The sequence below is a fragment of the Phyllobates terribilis genome, unplaced genomic scaffold (assembly GCF_046119375.1).
Source record: "Phyllobates terribilis strain yellow unplaced genomic scaffold, ASM4611937v1 Scaffold_1__5_contigs__length_1240528914, whole genome shotgun sequence".
Taxonomy (NCBI): domain Eukaryota; kingdom Metazoa; phylum Chordata; class Amphibia; order Anura; family Dendrobatidae; genus Phyllobates; species Phyllobates terribilis.
In genome coordinates, this window is record NW_027362761.1 from 943,652,123 (window position 1) to 943,674,651 (window position 22,529).

A 22,529-nucleotide genomic window follows, 5' to 3' on the forward strand; every position below is an offset into this window, starting at 1 on the left:
ATATATATATATATATATATTTTATAATATATATTATATATATATATTTTATAATATATATTATATATATATATTTTATAATATATATTATAATATATTATATATATATATATTTTATAATATATATTATATATATATATATTATAATATATTATATATATATATATTTTATAATATATATTATATATATATATATTTTATAATATATATATATTTTATAATATATATTATATATATATATATATTTTATAATATATATTATATATATATATATTTTATAATATATTATATATATATTTTATAATATATATTATATATATATATATATTTTATAATATATATTATATATATATATATATTTTATAATATATATTATATATATATATATATATTTTATAATATATATTATATATATATATATATATTTTATAATATATATTATATATATATATTTTATAATATATATTATATATATATATATATATATTTTATAATATATATTATATATATATATATATTTTATAATATATATTATATATATATATATATTTTATAATATATATTATATATATATATATATTTTATAATATATATTATATATATATATATTTTATAATATATATTATATATATATATATATATATTTATAATATATATTATATATATATATATATTTTATAATATATATTATATATATATATATATATATATATATATATATATTTTATAATATATATTATATATATATATATATTTTATAATATATATTATATATATATATATTTTATAATATATATTATATATATATATATATATATATATATATATATATTTTATAATATATATTATATATATATATATATATATATTTTATTATATATATATATATATATTTTATAATATATATTATATATATATATATTTTATAATATATATTATATATATATATATTTTATAATATATATTATATATATATATATTTTATAATATATATTATATATATATATATATTTTATAATATATATTTTATATATATATATATTTTATAATATATATTATATATATATATATATATATTTTATAATATATATTATATATATATATATATTTTATAATATATATTATATATATATATATATTTTATAATATATATTATATATATATATATATATATATATTTTATAATATATATTATATATATATATATATATATATATATTTTATAATATATATTATATATATATATATATATATTTTATAATATATATTATATATATATATATATATATTTTATAATATATATTATATATATATATATATATTTTATAATATATATTATATATATATATATATATATATATATATATTTTATAATATATATTATATATAGATATGCAGCAAAACCTGATACCTACGGTTTTTCACATTTTTGTCACTGCCCATTTTCAATTGGTTAAAAACGCTGCAAAACAGCTTAAAAAACGCTGAAAGAAGTGACATAAAACCATGCAAAGCAAAATACTGATGACACAATAACCAATGTGTGTGTATGAGATTTCTGAAATCTCATACTTTGTTGGTACTGTAAAACGCTGCTGAAAATTTGCATAAAAAAGCTGAAAAAACACCTAGTGTGAACAAAGCCTTATACGTCTCCTTGTTGGATCTGCTTGTGGCTTTGTCTGAAAAATTACATATATACATATAAAAAGCTGTGTGTGAACTCTGACTGTTACTTCTACCTCTACTTTAATTTTGAAAAATTACAACAGGTTGTTTTATATTAACTCCTTCACCATCTTTGACGTACATGTACATCAAAGGTAGGTTCCCTGTCCTTGATGTGGGGGACATGCCATCAAGTGCCTTTAACAGCCGTGGGTTTAAATCCCGCTGTCAATCACTGACAGCAGGATTTAACACATGCTGCCCAGGAACATCTCACAAATCCCAGCCATCGGCACCCGTCACGTTATCGTGGGGCGCTGAAGCATTGTCATGATAGACGGGGATCTGCAGAAGACCCCTGTACCTGTCATTACAATACTCCTGAAGCACTGCTGTGTATAGCACGGACGATCACAGCTTCAAGTCTCCTAAGGGGGCTATTAAATAACGTAAAAAGAAAAAGTTTAAGAAAAAACACAAGTTCAAATCACCCCCCCCCCCCACGTTTGCCCCATTGAAAATACAAAAAAAAAACAACAACTAAGTTTTAGCGCTGCATTCAGAAATGCCCAGCCTCAGATCCCGAAAACTGGAAATGCTACAAGTCTCAGAAAATGGCGACAAAAACTATTTTTTTTTGTGACAAATCTCTGAATTTGGTAAATAAAAAACCCAAAAGACAACTGTGGAATTGCACTTTTTTTTTTTTTTTTGCAATTTCAACACACTTAGAATTATTTCCCCATTTTCCAGTGCTCTATATGGTAAAATGAATGGTGTCACTCAAAAGTATAACTCGTCCCGCAAAAAACAATCCCTCATATGTCTATATCACTATAAAGTTTTATACAGTTATGACTTTGGGAAAAAGGGGAGGACAAAACGGAAAATCGCCGGGTAGTGAAGGGGTTAAAAGTAATTTTGGTGTTTTACAACACAAGTTTTCTAAATCCTCTGTGCTGATATTCACTGTAAGGGGGATTATATCATAGTACATTTTGTTTCTACCTGGGATCGAGATATTTCAGCCGTTGCGGAGTCCTCCACTTTTCCACGATAGAAGAAATGGCCTTCACCTAATACATACAATATATATATATATATATATGAAGAATTAAAGTATACAGCACCCTTTCTGGGGACATTTATACAGTTTAGTGAGCAAAATCTACCTTTAAGCCAAGCATCAATGAAAAGTATACCAACAGCAATATTATACTTCAGGCCAAGCAGTGTGACACCTCCCTGAGGAACACAATGCAGACAATTCAGTGTCGTACACATAGAAAATGGGCAACTTCTAGTATGCATCTGCTATAATAAATATTATAAAGAAGTTGCATATACCGCCCTGCCTAAATTATAGATATACAGTCCTAAAGCCAACTATTACTTTGTACAAGTGTAATAACTGAGCAACACAACTCTGTACTTACAGCAGGCATTATAAGTAAGTCAGACTGGGAGATTGTCACCGAGGGAATGATGTGAAACTGGTTTGGTCCACTTGTGCGCTCCTGGAAAAGCTGAACAACAGTGTTACTGAATAAATACCTATTCATACAGAATCCACACATCTAGTGTGACTATTAGGCCAGATGCAAATATCCATGTTTTGTAGACCGATCCTGATGAACGTCTGGACCATAGAATGATTCTGATGAAAGTCTGGATTGTCGGTCTCTTCACCCAAACTCAACAGCCTCATTGCCATATATAATGCTGAATTTGTGTCTGAAGACCACCAGTACAGACCGTGAAACATGGCTTTAGGCCAGGAGATCACAATTGTTCCATAATATGCACAGGTTCCCAAATGATTGCATTTAAAGGTGCAGTAAATGAGGCATTTCTCATAACTCGCTCAACTATTACCGTATTTTTCGGACCATAAGACGCACCTAGGTTTTAGAGGAGGAAAATTAAAAAAAAAAATGTAAGCAAAAAATGTGTTCATGATGCACTTTTAAAGGGGGAGGGGGTCTTCTGCTGACACTGGTATAGGGGTAATATCCCCCAATTCTGACAATATCCCCTATCCTGGTATATATGCCCCCCCTCCCTTCCTTTTATACGTGGTTCCCATCCTCATCCTGGTATGCATGGCACCCCTCATCCCTGTCCTGGTATGCATGGCACCCCTCATCCCTATCCTGGTATGCATGGCACCCCTCATCCCTATCCTGGTATGCATGGCACCCCTAATCCCTATCCTGGTATGCATGGCACCCCTCATCCTTATCCTGGTATGTATGGCCCCTCATCCTAATCCTGGTATGTATAGTCCCCTCATCTTTATCCTGTTATGTATGCCCCCTCAGAGTTATCTTGGTATGTATGGCCCCCTCATCGTTACTCTGGTATGTATGGTCCCCTCATCCTTACCCTGGTATGTATGGCCTCCTCATCCTTACCCTGGTATGTATGGCCCCCTCTTCCTTACCCTGGTATGTATGGCCTCCTCATCCTTACCCTGGTATGTATGGCCCCCTCATCCTTATCCTGGTATGCATGGTCCCCCTAATCCCCATCAGGCTGCACATAAAAAAATAAATAAATAAACACTCATACTCACCTTTCTTCTCTCTCCTCCAGCGCTGCGTCCTGTCTGCCCGCACTGATCTCTCCATGTGAGCTGCGCATGACATCACATGGAGAGATCAGCTGCCGGAAGTCACTGCTCCCCACGCCGGGACTGTGTGTGCGGGGAGCAGTGACTTCATGCTGCTTAATAGCCGGCACACAGTGAAGCCGCGCTGCGGCTCCTGCTGCTGCGGGGCTATCGCGTGTGCCCGCTTATTAAAAGGCATGAATATTCACCCCTCTCCACTCCCATGGGCGTGGAGAGAGGTTGAATATTCATGCCCTTTAACAGCGGGTACAGGTGATTCCGGCAGCAGCAGGAGCCGCGCTGCTGATACACTGTGTGCTGCTATTAAGGAGCATGAATATTCAGTGCTCCCCACACCCCATAGGCGTGGGGAGCAGTGAATATTCATTTTCTTTAGCAGCGGGGACAGTGTAGGCTGCAGCGGGCGGCTGCTGCCTCCTGTGCCCCACTCCTCCACCGCTACCCCTCACCCCACATATATATATACACCCCCCCCCAACATTCGGACTCCAAAATTTTAGAGGAAAAAAGTGCGTCTTATAGTCCAAAAAATACGGTACCTTACCCAAGAATATAGAGGTATATGGTGATACAGTAAGGTCCAATGCATCTCTGTGGATGGTTATATACAAAGGGAAGTGGGCACTACAAGAATAAATGAAAATTGCAGTGCTTGACCCATGGCCTCTCACAACTGTATGAAAAGGAGCTGCAAACTATGAACCGACGCGCACTTGCAGATATTCAGTATTTGTTGGGTATTGATTCTAAGAAATCTTACTGTGAGGAAAACGTCTTCTTTCCTGTCTGAGTTGTAAGTTTGCAGCTTCCTTTGTAGGCGTTTGGGGGAGATTTAAACATTAGATTTGTTGCAACATTTCTGAAAATTTCCAATAAATGTATATACTGTACTTCTGGCAGAAACTACTGCATTCAGTTGTCTTCAATGGATGTTGTTGAAATTCCTGCTTTACTCTATCAACAAGACCACTATGGTATGTTCACATGATGCAATAGCGCAGCCTTTATTTGCCACAATTTCTGAAATTGAATTTAAAGTGGCACCAATCTGAAAATTGTGCAAAAATTATGTTTCCACTGCCATTTTATAAAATTGTGACAATTAACATATGTGTGAACATTCCCAAATTCAGAAAATCTACTGAACTTGCCTCCTGTAACTTAGATTTAAATAGAAATTCTCATCTGAAGGGTTTATATAAAAAAAAACTTAAGCAAAGCGTGTGACTGGAGAAATAGGTGATAAAAACGCATCTGATCATGTGTCATTCCAGTCATCTGAGCGCTGCAGCTAATCACAAGGGGACGACACTTCCTGTCCTTAAGGAGACTACCGGAATAGCACTGTAGTCACGAGGGTTCAGCAGGTTAGTATACATTCATTTATTGCTTTTTTTTTTTTTTTTAAGTCAGACAATCTCTTTAACCCTTTCACGACATATATTTACATCATATGTCGTGTCCCTGACTTTGATCCGGGCTTCGGCACTGGGCCTGCATCTTTCCCCGCAGATTGACAACTGATTTAATCAGCTGTCCTATGCCTTTAACAACTCTACCCAAGGCTGTTAACGAAGCACTGCTACGTATAGCACAGGCTATCGGACAATCGCAGCTTCAAGTCTCCTAAGGGAACTATTAAAGTAAAAAGTGAAAAAAAGTTTTTAAAAATATGAAGGAAAAAGAAAAACACAAGTTCAAATTACCCCCCTTTTGCCCCATTGAAAATAAAACAATTAAAAAAAATATTCATATTTGCTGTCGCTCCATTCAGAAATGTCCGATTTATCAAAATAAATTAAATTAATCTGATCAGTAAAGAGCAAAAAATCAAAACCCCAGAATAAGTTTTTTTGGCAGCTGCAACATTGCAATAAAATGCAATAAGAGGTGATAGAAACATTGTATCTACCCCAAAATGGTATAAAAAATGTCAGCTCATGGCGCAAAAAAATAATCCCTTACCCAGCCCCAGATCCCGAAAAATGGAGACGCTACAGGTCTCGGAAAATAAAGACAAATGCAAAAACTTTTTTTATACAAATTTCAGAATTTTTTTTTTTCGTATTTCCAGGTCAGTTTTACCGTATACTGAACATGGTAAATAAAAAAAAACAATTGTAGAATTGCACTTTTTTTTTTTCAATTTCACTGCACTTGGAATTTTTTTCCCCATTTTCCCGTACAATATATAATAAAATCAATGGTACCATTCAAAAGTCCAACTCGTCTCACAAAAAATAAGTCCTCATACGGCCATATTTACGGAAATATAAAAAAGTTATGGCCCTTGGAAGAAGAGGATGAAAAAATGCAAATAGAAAATAGCCATGGTGTGAAGGGGTTGAAATATTAGATGATGTGACAGATGAGATACTCTTACCTTTTGCATTGGTGCAACCAGGTCAATATCATATACCATAAAACCATCCACTCCAGCATTTATTTCAAACAGTTTCAATCTGAAATGACCATTAAGAATCTGTTACCAAACACATCTTGTTTGTGTAGAACATAAAATAATTCTCACAGACTCGGAAGTTAATGTATATTTCTCATCGTTACTATGATACTAGCTATTTGCACAGCTTTAGGGGCTCGTTCAGACGGGTGTATCATACGGACAGCCCATTGACCAATGTCATTCAGTAGAGCTGTTCAGATGACCGTTTTTCACATGGACTGACTGTCCGTGTGAAAAAAAAATCACAGCATGTACTATTCACTTATATAAGTCTATGGGTGCGCAAAAAAATCCAGATCCCATAATTTGTATAATATCCAATTTTTATGGATACATTGCCATTATTTACTTGATCATGTATATTTTAAACCGTTGAGCTATAAAAAAAAAAAGGATGAGAAACGAACTTAAAAAAACGGACAGACGGGTGGCAGACAGATGACAATATACGGTAGATGAAAACATGAATGAAAACTGCCCAAGGTTTTTCATATGTTCGTCTGACCCCGGCCTTAGACTTAGAATCTACTGAGGGAGCCGTAGGCACGTAGTCATGACGTATGGTCCCTTGTGCAGGGCTGTATTATGGGTTATACTCCGCTAGATGCAATGGTTTTTGGAGAAGAATACCTCAAAATCTGATTTTGGAGAATGCATATTATTAATTATTTGCGTCTCCCAGCTTACTGTGTAACAGCTGCAGTAACACTTCGATACTCTTCGCTTTCTTTGTCTTTCGGCAGAAGTAGAGCAGCCATTCCCCCTGTAGCTAAGGCTCCTCTTCGATGACATGTTTGCACCAACAAATCCATGTAACTTTTTAGAAAATGTTTCTCCATATTCACATACTTACTGCGATCTGGCAACAAAAATTTTGGCCGATGTCCTAAAATATTAAGCATATAAAATGAAATATCTCCCAGCATTTCTTAATCATATACATGAAGAGGATGGGCAAGTATTACACTGTATTGTAACAAAGACTTTAAACATTCAAACAAAAAACTATATTAATGATTGACAGTTATTCATGAGAAGTGAAAGTGTCATGCCATAGTTTTTAGATACATCATTATTTTAACTATGTAGCCTTTTGTAATATTATAATGAGAAAGAGAACAGTAAAGTTGTTCATTTGCATTTATCGCAGCGGATCACAATTTCTTTGGATTGTAAATGTCTCTGTCTCATGTCACCAGTGGGGCAGGTTGGATTGGGCATGGTGGAAGTGTCTGGCAGCGGGTTATCCCCCTCTAAACATGCACACTCAGCTGAGCGAGTTCATGGGGAGGTTGGAAAAGATAGCTATAGTCCCAGCAAACGTTTGCTGACAGCTTTCTTGTGTTTATGGCCAGCTTAACAGCAGCTATAAAATAAAAAAAAAAAAGTGAAATTTATTGAATTGTTTTGTATAACGGTCAGGCAGAGATGGTCAGATTGGCTATGTAATAACTTACATTTTATGTATACAGTCCCTGTTGTTTCCTTATATAAAAAAGGTAAAATATGTATTCTTTACTGTATTTACATTTGATTTTGTAATTAACACATCAGTCATAACTACTTAAAGAACACGTGTCCCCTGGTAAAAAAAAAAAAAAGGTCAGTTTTTGCTCTTATTTTATTACTCCTGTCCCCATCAGTATATTGCTTTTTTTTAAAAAATCCGCCATACGGTTCATTATTGTGCCATACTCGTGCAGGAACGCACTTCCCGCAGCAGCATGTCATGAACCTATGAGCAACGCGGCCTTGATAAAGAACATAAACATTAGACTTAAAGAAAAAAAGGCCCATATCTTTTGAATTGTATGGCAGCTTTAAAAAAAAAAAATGAAATACTCGAGGGAGTAGTGGCAGTAAAATGACACCAAAAACTGCCCACTTTCTACCTGGTGTGACAGGTCGTCTTTAAGTTGAAGCCATCAAAAGATTTGGTCTGTCCTAGACCTTATTACAGCACTGCTTTAGTTTGATGCAATGCAGTTGTGAAATATTACACGCGCTGCGCTGTAACTTTATCTTGCACTCTTTGAGCTTTTCTTATATTAACATAAAAGAAGGAAAAAGAAAATGACGCAAAAGAGAACATATATAACCATGAAGCTGTGACTGTGCCTCCCAATCACACAAATGAGCATTGTTATTTACACACACAACTTTTATTCTAAATTTACCAAACTTATTGACAAAGGAGGCTGAGTAATCCCAAATGCCACAGTTCAAACCAGCAGAGTGGTCCCTCAGCTCATAGAGGATTTCCTCCATCTCAAATGATGCCAGCACACTTTCAATCAGCACGGTGGCTTTAATGCTTCCATGTGGTAGATTCAACTACGTGGTTAATAAGAAAACATAGTGTCAGAGGCAACTTACATAAAAGCCATATTACTTGTGTTTCAATATTGCAATTAAAGAGCTTCCATCAGTTCTCCAGACTTGTCAATTTTACTAAATACTTGTATTCTATATGAAATAATAATTCTAGAGCATCTTTTCTTATAACGTATTGTGCCCCCCCTTCCTTTCCCCTTTTAATAATAAAGTTTTTTTATGCTATTTCACCACACATTTTCCAGTATGGTGAAATTAATGGTGTTATTCAAAACATCAACATCTCTCATTAAAAACAAGCCCTCATATGGATATGTCATCAGAAAAATAAAAAAGTTAAAGCTCTTGGAAGAAGGGGAGGAGAAAAAGCAAAAGTGCAAAAACAAAAAATTGCCTGGTCAGAAAGAGGTCACTTTTGTAATTAGCTATATAATACTATAACCCTACACTTCTCTCTATCTAATCCCTAAATGTTTTTTTTACTTTACTCTCTGTGACGTTTTATTTGAGCGGAGTCTCAAACAGGACGTAACAGGAGGCTGGGGTTGCACTCAATTTCCGGCATCGTCGATCACCCCTCCTGGAACAGTACGTTATCTGGGCCAGCGCTGCAGTCACTTACTGCAGTTTCTTGCATTGCCACCATCTGAAGATGTCCTGGATCCATGGTGATAGAGTGGCACTGTGGGAGACGTGAGTGCAGCATCGGCACTCTGCTACTAGAAGCAGTGAATCACACCAGCGCTACCCAACAGCTTCAAGCACCACCCTCTAACGGATCATCATCAGGGGGCGACGCTGCTGTCACTCACCGCTTCTATCACTGCCCCCTGTTGACGATTCATTTGAGGGCAGTGATAGATTTGGGGATTAGCCAGATAGGGAGATGTGTGGTAATTTTTTAATAAAGCTAATCACAAAAGTGGTTGGGGTGTAAAGATATTTAGAAAGGACGTTTTAGGTGGAGGACCAACCCTTTAAGCATATTTTTATATATGTTGGTGGTGTATTTCTTTTACATTTTTTATGTCATTATGTATATTATATTAAAAACATCCAAACATTTTGCAGTTTTCTTTTTGGTTCATTCTGTTCTGTAGAGATCACTTCTCCATAGCCAAATCATTACCATTACAGGTAGGATTACAAGGAAAGGCATACTATGAATATTATGGGTGTAGATCACCTCCTCCTTACATTGTGACTCCTGCACAGGTAACAGAGCATGCACCAACAACATCTTCCATTCAACTTAATAATCTCCAGACACCAGCTTGCTACATCTACATATCTGCATGTCCTCTGTAAAGCTTTTGGTTCACTTAGCAGAGCAACCGCTTAGCTAAAATGACCCCCCACCCTCCCAAAAAAAATGATCTGCAGAAAACTAAATTTAAAAATCTACACTCTAAACTTAATGAGTATAAAATAATATATTATCAGCACGTGGTTTTATCTAGGAAAAAAGGATGAAACGTTCCTTTTGTAGCAAAAAAAGAGCAAAAAAATACAAACTAGGACTAATGTATAATATAAACATATAACTCCAAGGTTAAAATGTACAAATGATGAAGGAAAATGATTTTATGTGCATCTGCCACAATACTTGGTGTAATCACTGTTATAACTGTTTAGTAATAGGTAAATGCCATAAATGTTGTCCTGTAGTATTATATTGTAGCCATAACATGATTCCCACACGTTACATCTCACCTTTTCTTCAGTCCAGACAAATATCTGGTTCCAGAGTCTGGCCTCTAGAAAGCTTTCTACCTGGAAGACAATATATCTTTACTCCATTGTAATGCAATATTTTTATTATGGTTAATTAATAGTGATGAGCGAGATTTACGAGCATGCTCGGGTGCTTGCTGAGTATCTTCAGCGTGCTCGGGTGTTATGTTTCAGTCACTCCGTGCTCATGATTTGCGACTGTTTGTCAGCTTTAATACATGTGCGGAATGCCTAAGTAACAGGCATTCCTCACATGTATTAAAGCTGTCAAACATTCGCAAATCATGAGCACGGAGTGACTGAAACATAACACCCGAGCACGCTGAAGATACTAGGCGAGCACCCGAGCATGCTCGAAAATCTCGAGTAATGAGCATGCTCGCTCATCACTATTAATTAACATTAGAGTCCCCTTATTTTACATCATCCCTCTGTCTGTAGGTAACAATCCTGACAGGCTGATATCCTCGATTATTGGCCTATCTACACAGGCCTGAACTGTGGCTACATCTCCAAAACCAACATCTTAGGCTAGGTGCACAGGACTGACTTTCTCTCATTTGAGTGATTATGTTAATCACACCTTGATAAGACTCTGATCAGAGTGTGATCCGATTTTCTTCAATAGTGAGAAAAAAAAAGTTTTTCCATCTTCGACATGAAAAGACATGAATGGTCGTGTGCCAACCAATTGGAGGTAACTCATGCACACTGCGTTTTTTTTCCTTGAACTGATTCAGTCAAATGAAAAATAACGGACATGCGCACTCCCTCATTGAATAACATGGGGACGAGTGTTATCCATCAAAACGATGGCTAGCACTCATATGATTATTACGGTCGTCTGCACGAGCCATAAGTTACATACAGTAGATCGCATGAGAAAAAGGGAGAATATGTTCTCTTCCTTTTCTGTGGTCTGAAATCTTAATAATTGTAAGAATTGTGTTCCATTACTGTCAAAACACGCCGGCAATCACCCGACGAGCGACCAAAATGTTTTTTACGCAAGTTTATGTTTTTTAAGTCATTGTTATCAGCAGCATGAAAATGAAATATTCTTTCTGCAGCCGCTAGCTTACAGTCATTAGGGTGGTGCAGGGGACGGGGTGGTTACAGTCACCGCTCGCTATACAGTGAGAGCTCTATGATCACTCCACCTCTGCACATTACATAAGCTGCACACATACGCTGCAGAGCAAGCTGTCCGTCAAGGTGCATGGGGAGTGATCACAGCATTCTCACCGTGTAGTAAGCACTGACAGTTACTGTGGGCCTTGTGTAATGTTTTATTAGGCCACAGCCCCACTATCAGTATTTGGTCAGTATTCAATCAGTATTTTTACTCAGGAGTGAGAGCCAAAACCAGGAGTGGGTAAAATACTGAATACAGAAAAACTACTGACCAAATACTGATAGGGCCACACTAAGGCCACAGCCCCACTATCACCTGGACTTTTTCTGATCAGTAGACTAAAGGCTTTGATGCTACATTAAGTTATGTGACTCCTTTTGGTTCACGCAGGCACAGTCCCATACAAATGTATGTGTCTGTGTCTAGTGCATTGAAAGGGTCTAAGCTGCAGTACCGGGCATCAAATGCTATGCCTCTGTTTAGAGTGGAGGAGTTACTATGCTCTCCCCTTTATTTTGCTGATCTGAGCGATCATGGGGGTGGGACCTCTACTGATGAATCATCGGTGGCTTTTCATAAGTCTTGGAAAATCCATTTAAGGGGGTTGTCCATTAGTAGGACAACCCCTTATGGATCTAAATGTTTGTCCCCGATAAAATAAAAAAGCCTATACTCACCTCCTGTGCCTGCGCCTTTCCAGCAGTGTCAGCAATCGCGGTCCTGGGGCTCTTGTACACGTGAGCCTGGCAACCAATCAACGCTAGCGTCACTGTCTCCGCCATCGCACTGATTGAACAGGAAGAGGAAGTCCGGGCTGCAGCTGATCTGACTTCCTCTTTATGTTCAATTCATCCAAAGATGGGGACAGTGACGTCAGAGCTGATTGGGCACCAGGCTCATGTCTCACAACAACCGCACGAGAGCCGAGGAACCGCGAGTCCTGACAACGCTGGAACGCCGCCGGCATGGGAAGTGAGTATAAACTTTTTAATTTTAATGGGGCAAACATTTAGATCAAGAAGGTTGTCCTAGTAGTGGACAACCCCTTTAAGTATTTTGAAAGGAGGAGAAACAATATAACCTACCTTTGATAAATAGAAAAAGGGCCCACATTCACTGTCATACAGTCTTCTTCCAGTATGGTACATTAGTAGACCATAATCAAAGAGGGGTCCTGGGATCTCTTTTCCATTTATCTGCGATGAGAAAACTGTATTAAAGTCTTAGGTTTAGGTTAGGGCTACATGGCAACATATGTTGTGTGAGAATGAAAGCACAGTGAAATTGGATGTAATGATTTCCTATGGTGTCGTGTTGGGACTGAAACCAAGTGCGTTACAGAGTCGCATATATTTCCAAATGTGTTGGATGTTCTGTCACTGGTCACAAGTCACACACCACACACTTTCCAAGCACTTCAATGCACATGCATGCGACTCGTATGCAAGTCAGCTGTTTTATTTACAGCAAAATCAGAGCTCTAAAATAGTTGTGCGACTTTTCAGACAGGTGCTGTCACGCAACAGCATAAAGCCACATGATGCGCCTCGGTCAACTATACATTGTACTGTGCAGGAGGCACACAACAGTTATACATTGTACTGTGCAGGAGACACACAACAGGTCAGCTATACACTGTACTGTGCAAGAGGCACACAACAGGTCAGCTATACACTGTACTGCGCGGGAGGCACACAACAGGCCAGCTATACACTGTACTGCGCGGGTGGCACACAACAGGCCAGCTATACACTACTGCGCGGGAGGCACACAACAGGTCAGCTATACACTACTGCGCGGGAGGCACACAACAGGTCAGCTATACACTACTGCGCGGGAGGCACACAACAGGTCAGCTATACACTGTACTGGGCGGGGGGCACACAACAGGTCAGCTATACACTGTACTGCACGGGAGGCACACAACAGGTCAGCTATACACTGTACTGCGTGGAAGGCACACAACAGGTCAGCTATACACTGTACTGCGCGGGAGGCACACAACAGGTCAGCTATACACTGTACTGCACGGGAGGCACACAACAGGTCAGCTATACACTGTACTGCGTGGAAGGCACACAACAGGTCAGCTATACACTGTACTGCGCGGGAGGCACACAACAGGTCAGCTATACACTACTGCGTGGAAGACACACAACAGGCCAGCTATACACTGTACTGCACTTGAGGTACACAACAGGTCAGCTATACACTACTGCGCAGGACCCACACAACAGGTCAGCTATACACTGTACTGAGCGGGAGACACACAACAGGTCAGCTATAAACTGTATTGCGCAGGAGGCACCCAACAGGTCAGCTACACATTGTACAGTGCAGGAGGCACACCACAGGTCAGCTATACACTGCACTGTGCAGAAGGCACACAACAGGTCAGCTATACACTGTATTGCGCGGGAGGCACCCAACAGGTCAGCTACACATTGTACAGCGCAGGAGGCACACAACAGGTCAGCTACACATTGTACAGCGCAGGAGGCACACCACAGGTCAGCTATACACTACTGTGCAGGACGCACACAACAGGTCAGCTATACACTGTACTGAGCGGGAGGCACACAACAGGTCAGCTATACACTGTACTGAGCGGGAGGCACACAACAGGTCAGCTACACACTGTACTGTGCGGGAGGCACACAACAGGTCAGCTATACACTGTATTGCGCGGGAGGCACCCAACAGGTCAGCTACACATTGTACAGCGCAGGAGGCACACAACAGGTCAGCTACACATTGTACAGCGCAGGAGGCACACCACAGGTCAGCTATACACTACACTGTGCAGAAGGCACACAACAGGTCAGCTACACACTGTACTGCGCAGGAGGCACACAACAGGTCAGCAATACACTACTGCGCGGGAGGCACATAACCAAAATATTACATGACTTTGTGTCACAGTTGAAAAATGTGTGCATTATTGCTATAATGTTTCTACCTTACAATCTGTCAGTATTATAGTAACATTTTACAATTTGTACATTTAGTGTTGGTTATTTTTTTGAAAATAACATGGTATATAAATATACAAACCCTTATAAAACATGTTAGTTTATTACTATGCATTCCAGGTAATATATATATATATATATATATATATATATATATATATATATATATATATATATATTTACTTGCATTCACAGTGATTATGAATTACAGTCAGGAACACCACACAGTAGGTAATGCCTACTCCAGAACATGTCAGGGGCTAGATTCAGGACCATGATTGGGTTATATTACCAGCATATTATGCTCCACCATATTCCAAGCCCTTGGTCTAAGCATTAAGACAGGGGCCTCAGAGATTGGAGGTAAACCTGCAGATTATAAGTAAGACATGGTATGTATAAATAATACTGCACAATCATTCTGATCCATTTTACTGCAGCAACTTACTGTGCAATTCATCTTTATTACCTGGTATCTTGCCATGGACGACTTGGTAGATATTAAAAATCCCTTTGATCTGATTGTAAAATGTTGGACAGTTTCCATCATCAAAATCCACCTAAGTGGTTAAAAATGATTTATAAGTGTAATTAGCGTAATTTACAACAGCAGAAACCTATTGTCAGTGATGCTGGAATCACATTGTTTAATGTATTGTATTTGTGGTCAATGAATATAATGTATATAGTAGTTACATAGATCATACTGTATAAAGACTAAAGCCTCATTCACATGTCAGATTCTTGTTTTTAACGTATAGTTTTTCAAGAGAGTGGCTCAGTGCTAAGAACAGACAGTATATGTCCGTGCTGCATCCATGTGCTGCCTGTTTTTCACAGACCAATTCTAAGAGTAGTTTGGGAAAACTAAAATTATTTTTTTTCTCAAATAAGAAAAACTGGTGACACTTGGATCAAAAATGGATGAAAATCTGATTGAGCACACTGATGAAAATCAGACAGTGACAATTCATATGCCAAGAAAATTACATCTGAATCCGGCCTAGTTAGTGCTCATATACTGGCCTGTTTATACAGGCTGACGAGTATTGATGGGAGCACAACGATCGTTAAAGGCTAAATCCCAAAATCACAATGTGGTCTTGTATTAATGTACACATATATTCTTATTAATTTGTGCAAATATAACCCTTTTTTTTGGTAAATCTGCTCCTTTTTGCACACCCCCCAAGGTTCCCCCTCCTCCAGGCTCTATTTATCCTCCAGTGGCCTTTGGAGCCATCCTGTAGATCCAGGGGCCATGGATCTTGTACAGATGTAAACTATACGTTGTATCCATATGAGTTGAGACCAGACAGATTCTAACACAAGTTTGTGATTAATTCAGTTGCTAGGTCACATATGCAGTAATAATGTAATGATCCATTTAGACAAAACGCTAAATGGCAAACGAGCAATTAGAGGAACGCTTGTTCCTGAATATCATCCAAGAGTTACCCGACAAACGAGCAAAACACTCATTCATCAGGCAATTGGATTGTTTATGCTGGAATGAAAATCATCAATATTTGCAACCCATCGCCCTGAGTAAACCGAGAATGTGTTTTGCCAATAGCATGATATCATATGGGGGCAGAACGATCATATTAAGGGGGTATTTTCAGAATCGTATTTATTTCACAGCACAGCACAGTAAATGCAGTCTCTCAGCGGCATCCTGGTAGCATTACTGTGCTGTATCTAGAACAGAGCTTCTACTGAGGGATGAAATCACGGAAAGGGGCAGAGCCAGCTACAGTTGTGCTCAAAATTTTACATACCCCGGCAGAATTTTTCCTTTCTTGGCCTTGTTTCAGAGAATATGAATGATAACAAAAAACTTTTTCTCCACTCATGGTTGTTGGTTGGGTGAAGCCATTTATTATTAAACTGCTATGTTTTCTCTTTTTAAATGTTAATGACAACCAAAAACATCCAAATGACCCTGATCAAAAGTTCACATACCCTGGTGATTTTGGCCTGATACCATGCACAGAATTTGACATAAATGGGTTTGATTGGCTACTAAAGGTAACATCTGTTATGTTCTGCTACCAAAGCTAAGGAAAGAGAGGAGATCTGTCCCTACTATGAGACTCAGCTGAATCCCTACGATGTAACAGGGAACCTGATCCTGCGATCAGACCTGCTAAAGTCCTAATCTAGTCTGTACGAAGACCTATAGATGTGGGGAGGGAATCCCTACAAGTACTAAGGACTGGGAGGAATATGGGACACCTCCTAACAGAAATAGTAGCAGACAGACGAACAAACAAAATAGATAGAACATAGAGGTCCGTAGACCAAGCAAACTAACAGAGTTAGATACAGAGCACAGGCTAGCTAGAAAGTAGATATACAATGAAGTCCAGCAAAGCCAGAAGGGCGGAGCAGGACTAAATAGGCCAACAAGGTCATGTGACCAGCAAAGGAAAAAAAACCTAACAGCAAGGTTCTAACAGTACCCCCCCTTCTAAGAGGATCCTCCGGATCCCCTAGGACCAGGCTTATCAGGAAATCTCCTTTGAAACGCTCTGATAAGTCTGGACGCGGAAACATCATCTGACCTCACCCAAGAGTTATCCTCGGGTCCGAAACCTTTCCAGGCCACAAGATACTGCAAACTACCTCTATACCGTCTAGAGTCAAGGATGCGAGAAATTTCATATTCCCCGTCCTCCACCACCGGAGGAACAGAGGCAGAGGCGTCATCATCCGACACAACAGCTTTTTTTAACAGAGAGACATGAAAGACCGGATTAATTCTCCAGGAGGTAGGAACCTCCAACCTAACAGCAGATTGGTTGACAACCTGAAGCACCTTAAAGGGCCCTACAAACTTGGGACCCAATTTCTTAGAAGGAATCCTCAACCGCAGATTCCTAGAGGACAACCAAACCATGTCACCAACAGCGAACAAAACCTCCTGTCGTTTCCTATCAAAGTAGTCTTTAGATTTTCTGTTGGCCTCCTGAAGATTACCACGCACATCCGTCCAAACTCTTTCCAAATCACCGGAAAAATTCTCCTCCTCAGGCACGGCAGATCCCAACTTGGAGAACGACCCAAACGACGGATGTCTCCCAGAACAACAAAAAAAAGGCGAACAACCAGCAGAAGAAGATGTATGATTGTTCAGAGCAAATTCGGCAAGTGGCAGAAACTCAGACCACCCCTCTTGATTGTCTGCCACAAAACAACGCAAGAACTGCTCAACATCCTGGTTTTTCCTTTCTGTCTGGCCATTAGATTCAGGATGATATCCGGACGAAAACGACAAATGAATTCCCAACCTGTCACAAAAGGCACGCCAAAAACGAGCCACGAACTGAGGACCCCTATCAGAAACAATGTCAGTAGGAACGCCATGAAGTCTGACAATTTCCTTGACAACGGCCTTAGCGAGAGTTTTAGCGCAGGGCAGTTTGACGAAGGGAACCAAGTGACACATCTTGCTAAAGCGGTCCACGACCACCCAGATGACAGTAAAACCCTCAGAGGGGGGAAGGTCAGTTATAAAGTCCATAGCCAAATGTGTCCAAGGAGCACTGGGGACCTCCAAAGGACAAAGCAACCCCGCAGCAGGAGTATGTGAGGACTTAGATCTAGCACATATAGTACATTGGCGCACCCACTTAATGACTTCCTTCTGCCATCCAGGCCACCAAAAACTGCGACCCACCAGTCTCTTGGTCTCAGAGATTCCGGGATGACCTGCCAACCGAGATTCGTGACACTCAACAAACAAATCTCTCCTAAAGGTCTCAGGCACAAACAACCTCCCATGAGGAGTGTTAGATGGGGCATTCTCCTGAGCTTTAAGAATCTCATCTTCCAAAACGGAGTCTAAAGCAGCTATCACAACACCTTCTTGTAAAATGTTTTCCTCTTTCTCAGCACCGACTATGGGAGAAAAACTGCGAGACAAGGCATCCGCCTTAACATTCTTAGTACCAGGGATGTAAGTAACGGAGAAATTAAACCGCGAGAAAAACAGTGCCCACCTAGCCTGACGGGCATTCAGGCGCTTGGCAGCATCAAGATATATCAGATTTTTATGATCCGTAAGAACCTGAACGGGAAATTCCGCACCTTCCAAGAAGTGGCGCCAGTGTTCAAATGCGAGTTTAATAGCCAATAATTCCCGATTACCAATATCGTAATTCAATTCAGTCTCCGAAAATTTTTTTGAAAAAAAGGCACAGGGATGTAATCCATCCCCGTTATCCTGAGACAATACTGCGCCAACCCCCACAGAGGAAGCATCAACCTCAACCAAAAACGGCCTAGTAACATCAGGCTGCATAAGGATGGGAGCAGAGGTGAACCTCTCCTTGAGATACACAAAAGCTTCAATGGCCTCAGAAGACCACTGAACCGCATCAGCACCTTTCCTGGTGAGATCAGTCAGAGGTTTGACAATACTAGAAAAATTTTTTATGAACTTTCTATAGTAATTGGCGAAACCCAAAAACCTCTGTATCGATTTCAAACCAATAGGCCTAGGCCATTCCTGCACAGCCTGAACCTTAACCGGATCCATCTCAAAACCTTTGCTGGAGATAATGTAGCCCAAAAAACTAATTCTCTGTACAGCGAACTCACATTTCTCCAGCTTAGCAAAAAGCGAATTGTCCATTAATAACTGTAATACCTCACGCACGCTCCGCCAATGAGACTCCAGATCTGGCGAATAAATCAAAATGTCATCCAAATACACAACCACATTTTTACCGATCAAAGGTCTAAGGATGTCATTAATCAGATTCTGAAAAAATGCAGGAGCATTAGTGAGACCAAAAGGCATAACCAGATTCTCAAAATGACCCACAGGAGTGTTAAAAGCAGTCTTCCATTCATCACCCTCCTTCATGCGCAACAGATTGTATGCCCCCTTAAGGTCAATTTTAGAGAACCACTTGGCCCCCAATAACTGGTTAAACAGATCAGGAATCAATGGCAGTGGGTAAGGATTGCGTACCGTAATTTTGTTAATCTCACGAAAATCCAGACAAGGACGTAAACCGCCGTCCTTTTTTTTTACAAAAAAAAATCCAACCGCCACAGGAGACTTAGAGGGCCTAATGTGACCGGCGGCCAAGCTTGTCTGTATGTATTCCTCCAAAGCCTTCCTCTCAGGAATAGTAAGGTTAAATAAACGACTCTTAGGAAGAGTCGCTCCAGGGACAAATTCAATAGAACAATCATAGTCTTTATGGGGAGGCAAAACCTGCGATTCCTTCTCAGAAAAAACTCTCCAAAAATCCTGAATAGGAACAGGCAATTCTCCCCTATCCAAAGCTGCAATACGCCCGTTACAACACTTGTCATAACATTTATGGCTCCAGGATTTAATTTCACTGGTAGACCAATCCAGTACAGGATTGTGAAATTTTAACCAGGGCAAACCCAATATTACTGGAGAAGGCAAGTTATTCAACACTACCAAATCCAATTTCTCATGGTGAACACCATTAATAGTGAGAGGAAATTCACTGACCTTGAGAGTAATATTCTTCAAAGGGGAGCCATCCACAGAAACCACAGCAATGGGGGATGACAAAGGTTCAGGTTTTAAATTGAGTTTTTCCACGAATCCCCCATCAATTACATTCAGTGTAGACCCGCAATCAACAAACACCCGAAATTCCATTAATTTTTCCTGAGCAATCGTGGAAGCAGCTAAAAATATACCCTTGGAATTTAAACAGGCAATACGGGCGTGACTGACCATTTTTTTTTCTTTCTTCATACGAAGCTCACAGCCTTTAATCAAATGACCAGATTTTCCGCAGTAGAAACACAAGCCTTGCGAAAAACGACGGTCTTTTTCTTGAGAGCGAGGTGCCACCGATCCAATCTCCATCGGTTCACCACTGTTAGTACACACATTATCATAACCAGAAACTGACATAGCAGAGGATTTGCTCTCATTAACCCTAGCACGCAGTCTTCTATCCACCCGTATAGCTAATTGCATAGCCTGTTGCAAATCTTCAGGTGTAGGATAAGCAATTAGCAGGTCTTTAACCCTTTCACTGAGCCCAGCAAGAAATAGACTTTTCAGAGCAGAATCGTTCCACCCTGTTTGAGTGGACCAACGACGAAAATGTGTACAATATTTTTCCACATTACCCGATCCTTGTTTTAGACGTCTCAACTCAGTCTCAGCTGATGCGACACGGTCAGGATCATCATATAATAGTCCCAAAGCAGAAAAAAAACTATCCACTGATCTGAAGCATGAATCACTAGGTTGCAAAGAAAAGGCCCACTCCTGAGGCTCTTTGCGCAAAAGTGACATTATGAACCCTACGCGCTGGGATTCATCTCCAGAGGACTTAGGTCTCAAACGAAAATACAATAAGCAAGCATTTTTAAATGAAAAAAATTCTCGGTGTTCACCAAAAAACAAATCCGGCAAACATACCTTAGGCTCCAAGAAATGTGCTCCAGGACAGTTACTCACGTGCTGACGGAGCTCGGCCACCTCCAGAGAGAGTCCCTGCAGGCGATGAGCCAAATCCTGAACCGACACCATGATGGAACAGAAAAATCTTTCCTTAGAGAATTTGCTGGCTGGACTTACTGTTATGTTCTGCTACCAAAGCTAAGGAAAGAGAGGAGATCTGTCCCTACTATGAGACTCAGCTGAATCCCTACGATGTAACAGGGAACCTGATCCTGCGATCAGACCTGCTAAAGTCCTAATCTAGTCTGTACGAAGACCTATAGATGTGGGGAGGGAATCCCTACAAGTACTAAGGACTGGGAGGAATATGGGACACCTCCTAACAGAAATAGTAGCAGACAGACGAACAAACAAAATAGATAGAACATAGAGGTCCGTAGACCAAGCAAACTAACAGAGTTAGATACAGAGCACAGGCTAGCTAGAAAGTAGATATACAATGAAGTCCAGCAAAGCCAGAAGGGCGGAGCAGGACTAAATAGGCCAACAAGGTCATGTGACCAGCAAAGGAAAAAAAACCTAACAGCAAGGTTCTAACAACATCCTCACCTGTGACCTGTTTGCTTGTAATAATCAGTGTGTCTGCATAAAAGCTGAGGAGTGAGTTTCTGGGATGCCGACAGACTCTTGCATCCTTCATCCAGCCACTGACGTTTCTGGATTGTGAGATTTGGAGAAAGCAAAAAAATTGTCAACGGATCTACGGGAAAAGGTAGTTGAACTGTATAACACAGGAAAGGGATACAAAAAAATATCCAAGGAATTCATAATGTCAGTCAGCAGCGTTCAAACTGTGATTAACAAAGGGAAAATCAGGGGCTTTGTAAAACCAAACCACGGTCAGGTAGACCAACAAAAATTTCGGCCATAACTGCCAGGAAAATTGTTTGGGATGCAAAGGAAAACCCACAAATAACATCAGCTGAAATTCATGACTCTCTGAAAACTAACGGTGTGGCTGTTTCAAGATGCACAATAAGGAGGCACTTGAAGAAAAATGGGCTGCATGGTCGAGTCGCCAAAAGAAAGCCATTAGTGCGCAAATGCCACAAAGTATCTCGCCTACAATACGCCAAACAGCACAGAGACAAGCCTCAAAACTTCTGGAACAAGGTAAT

The 22,529-nt window shown here is 39.3% G+C and overlaps 1 protein-coding gene across 3 annotated transcripts in view; it reads right to left on the reverse strand.

Annotated features, from left to right (window-relative positions):
• LOC141155138 (malate synthase-like) overlaps positions 1-22,529 on the reverse strand; it is a 35,499-nt gene that overhangs the window by 7,736 nt on the left and 5,234 nt on the right. The window contains exons 4-13 of one of the 3 annotated variants that reach the window (XM_073641819.1): positions 15,409-15,499; positions 15,232-15,308; positions 13,049-13,163; positions 10,812-10,867; positions 8,942-9,098; positions 7,452-7,650; positions 6,684-6,762; positions 3,105-3,194; positions 2,841-2,913; positions 2,677-2,744 (exon numbers count right to left, since the gene is read on the reverse strand). In XM_073641819.1, coding sequence (XP_073497920.1) covers positions 2,677-2,744; positions 2,841-2,913; positions 3,105-3,194; positions 6,684-6,762; positions 7,452-7,650; positions 8,942-9,098; positions 10,812-10,867; positions 13,049-13,163; positions 15,232-15,308; positions 15,409-15,499 — 1,005 coding nt within the window. The remainder of the gene's footprint in view (positions 1-2,676; positions 2,745-2,840; positions 2,914-3,104; positions 3,195-6,683; positions 6,763-7,451; positions 7,651-8,941; positions 9,099-10,811; positions 10,868-13,048; positions 13,164-15,231; positions 15,309-15,408; positions 15,500-22,529) is intronic. The other 2 variants (XM_073641826.1, XM_073641834.1) reach the window with 2 other exon arrangements.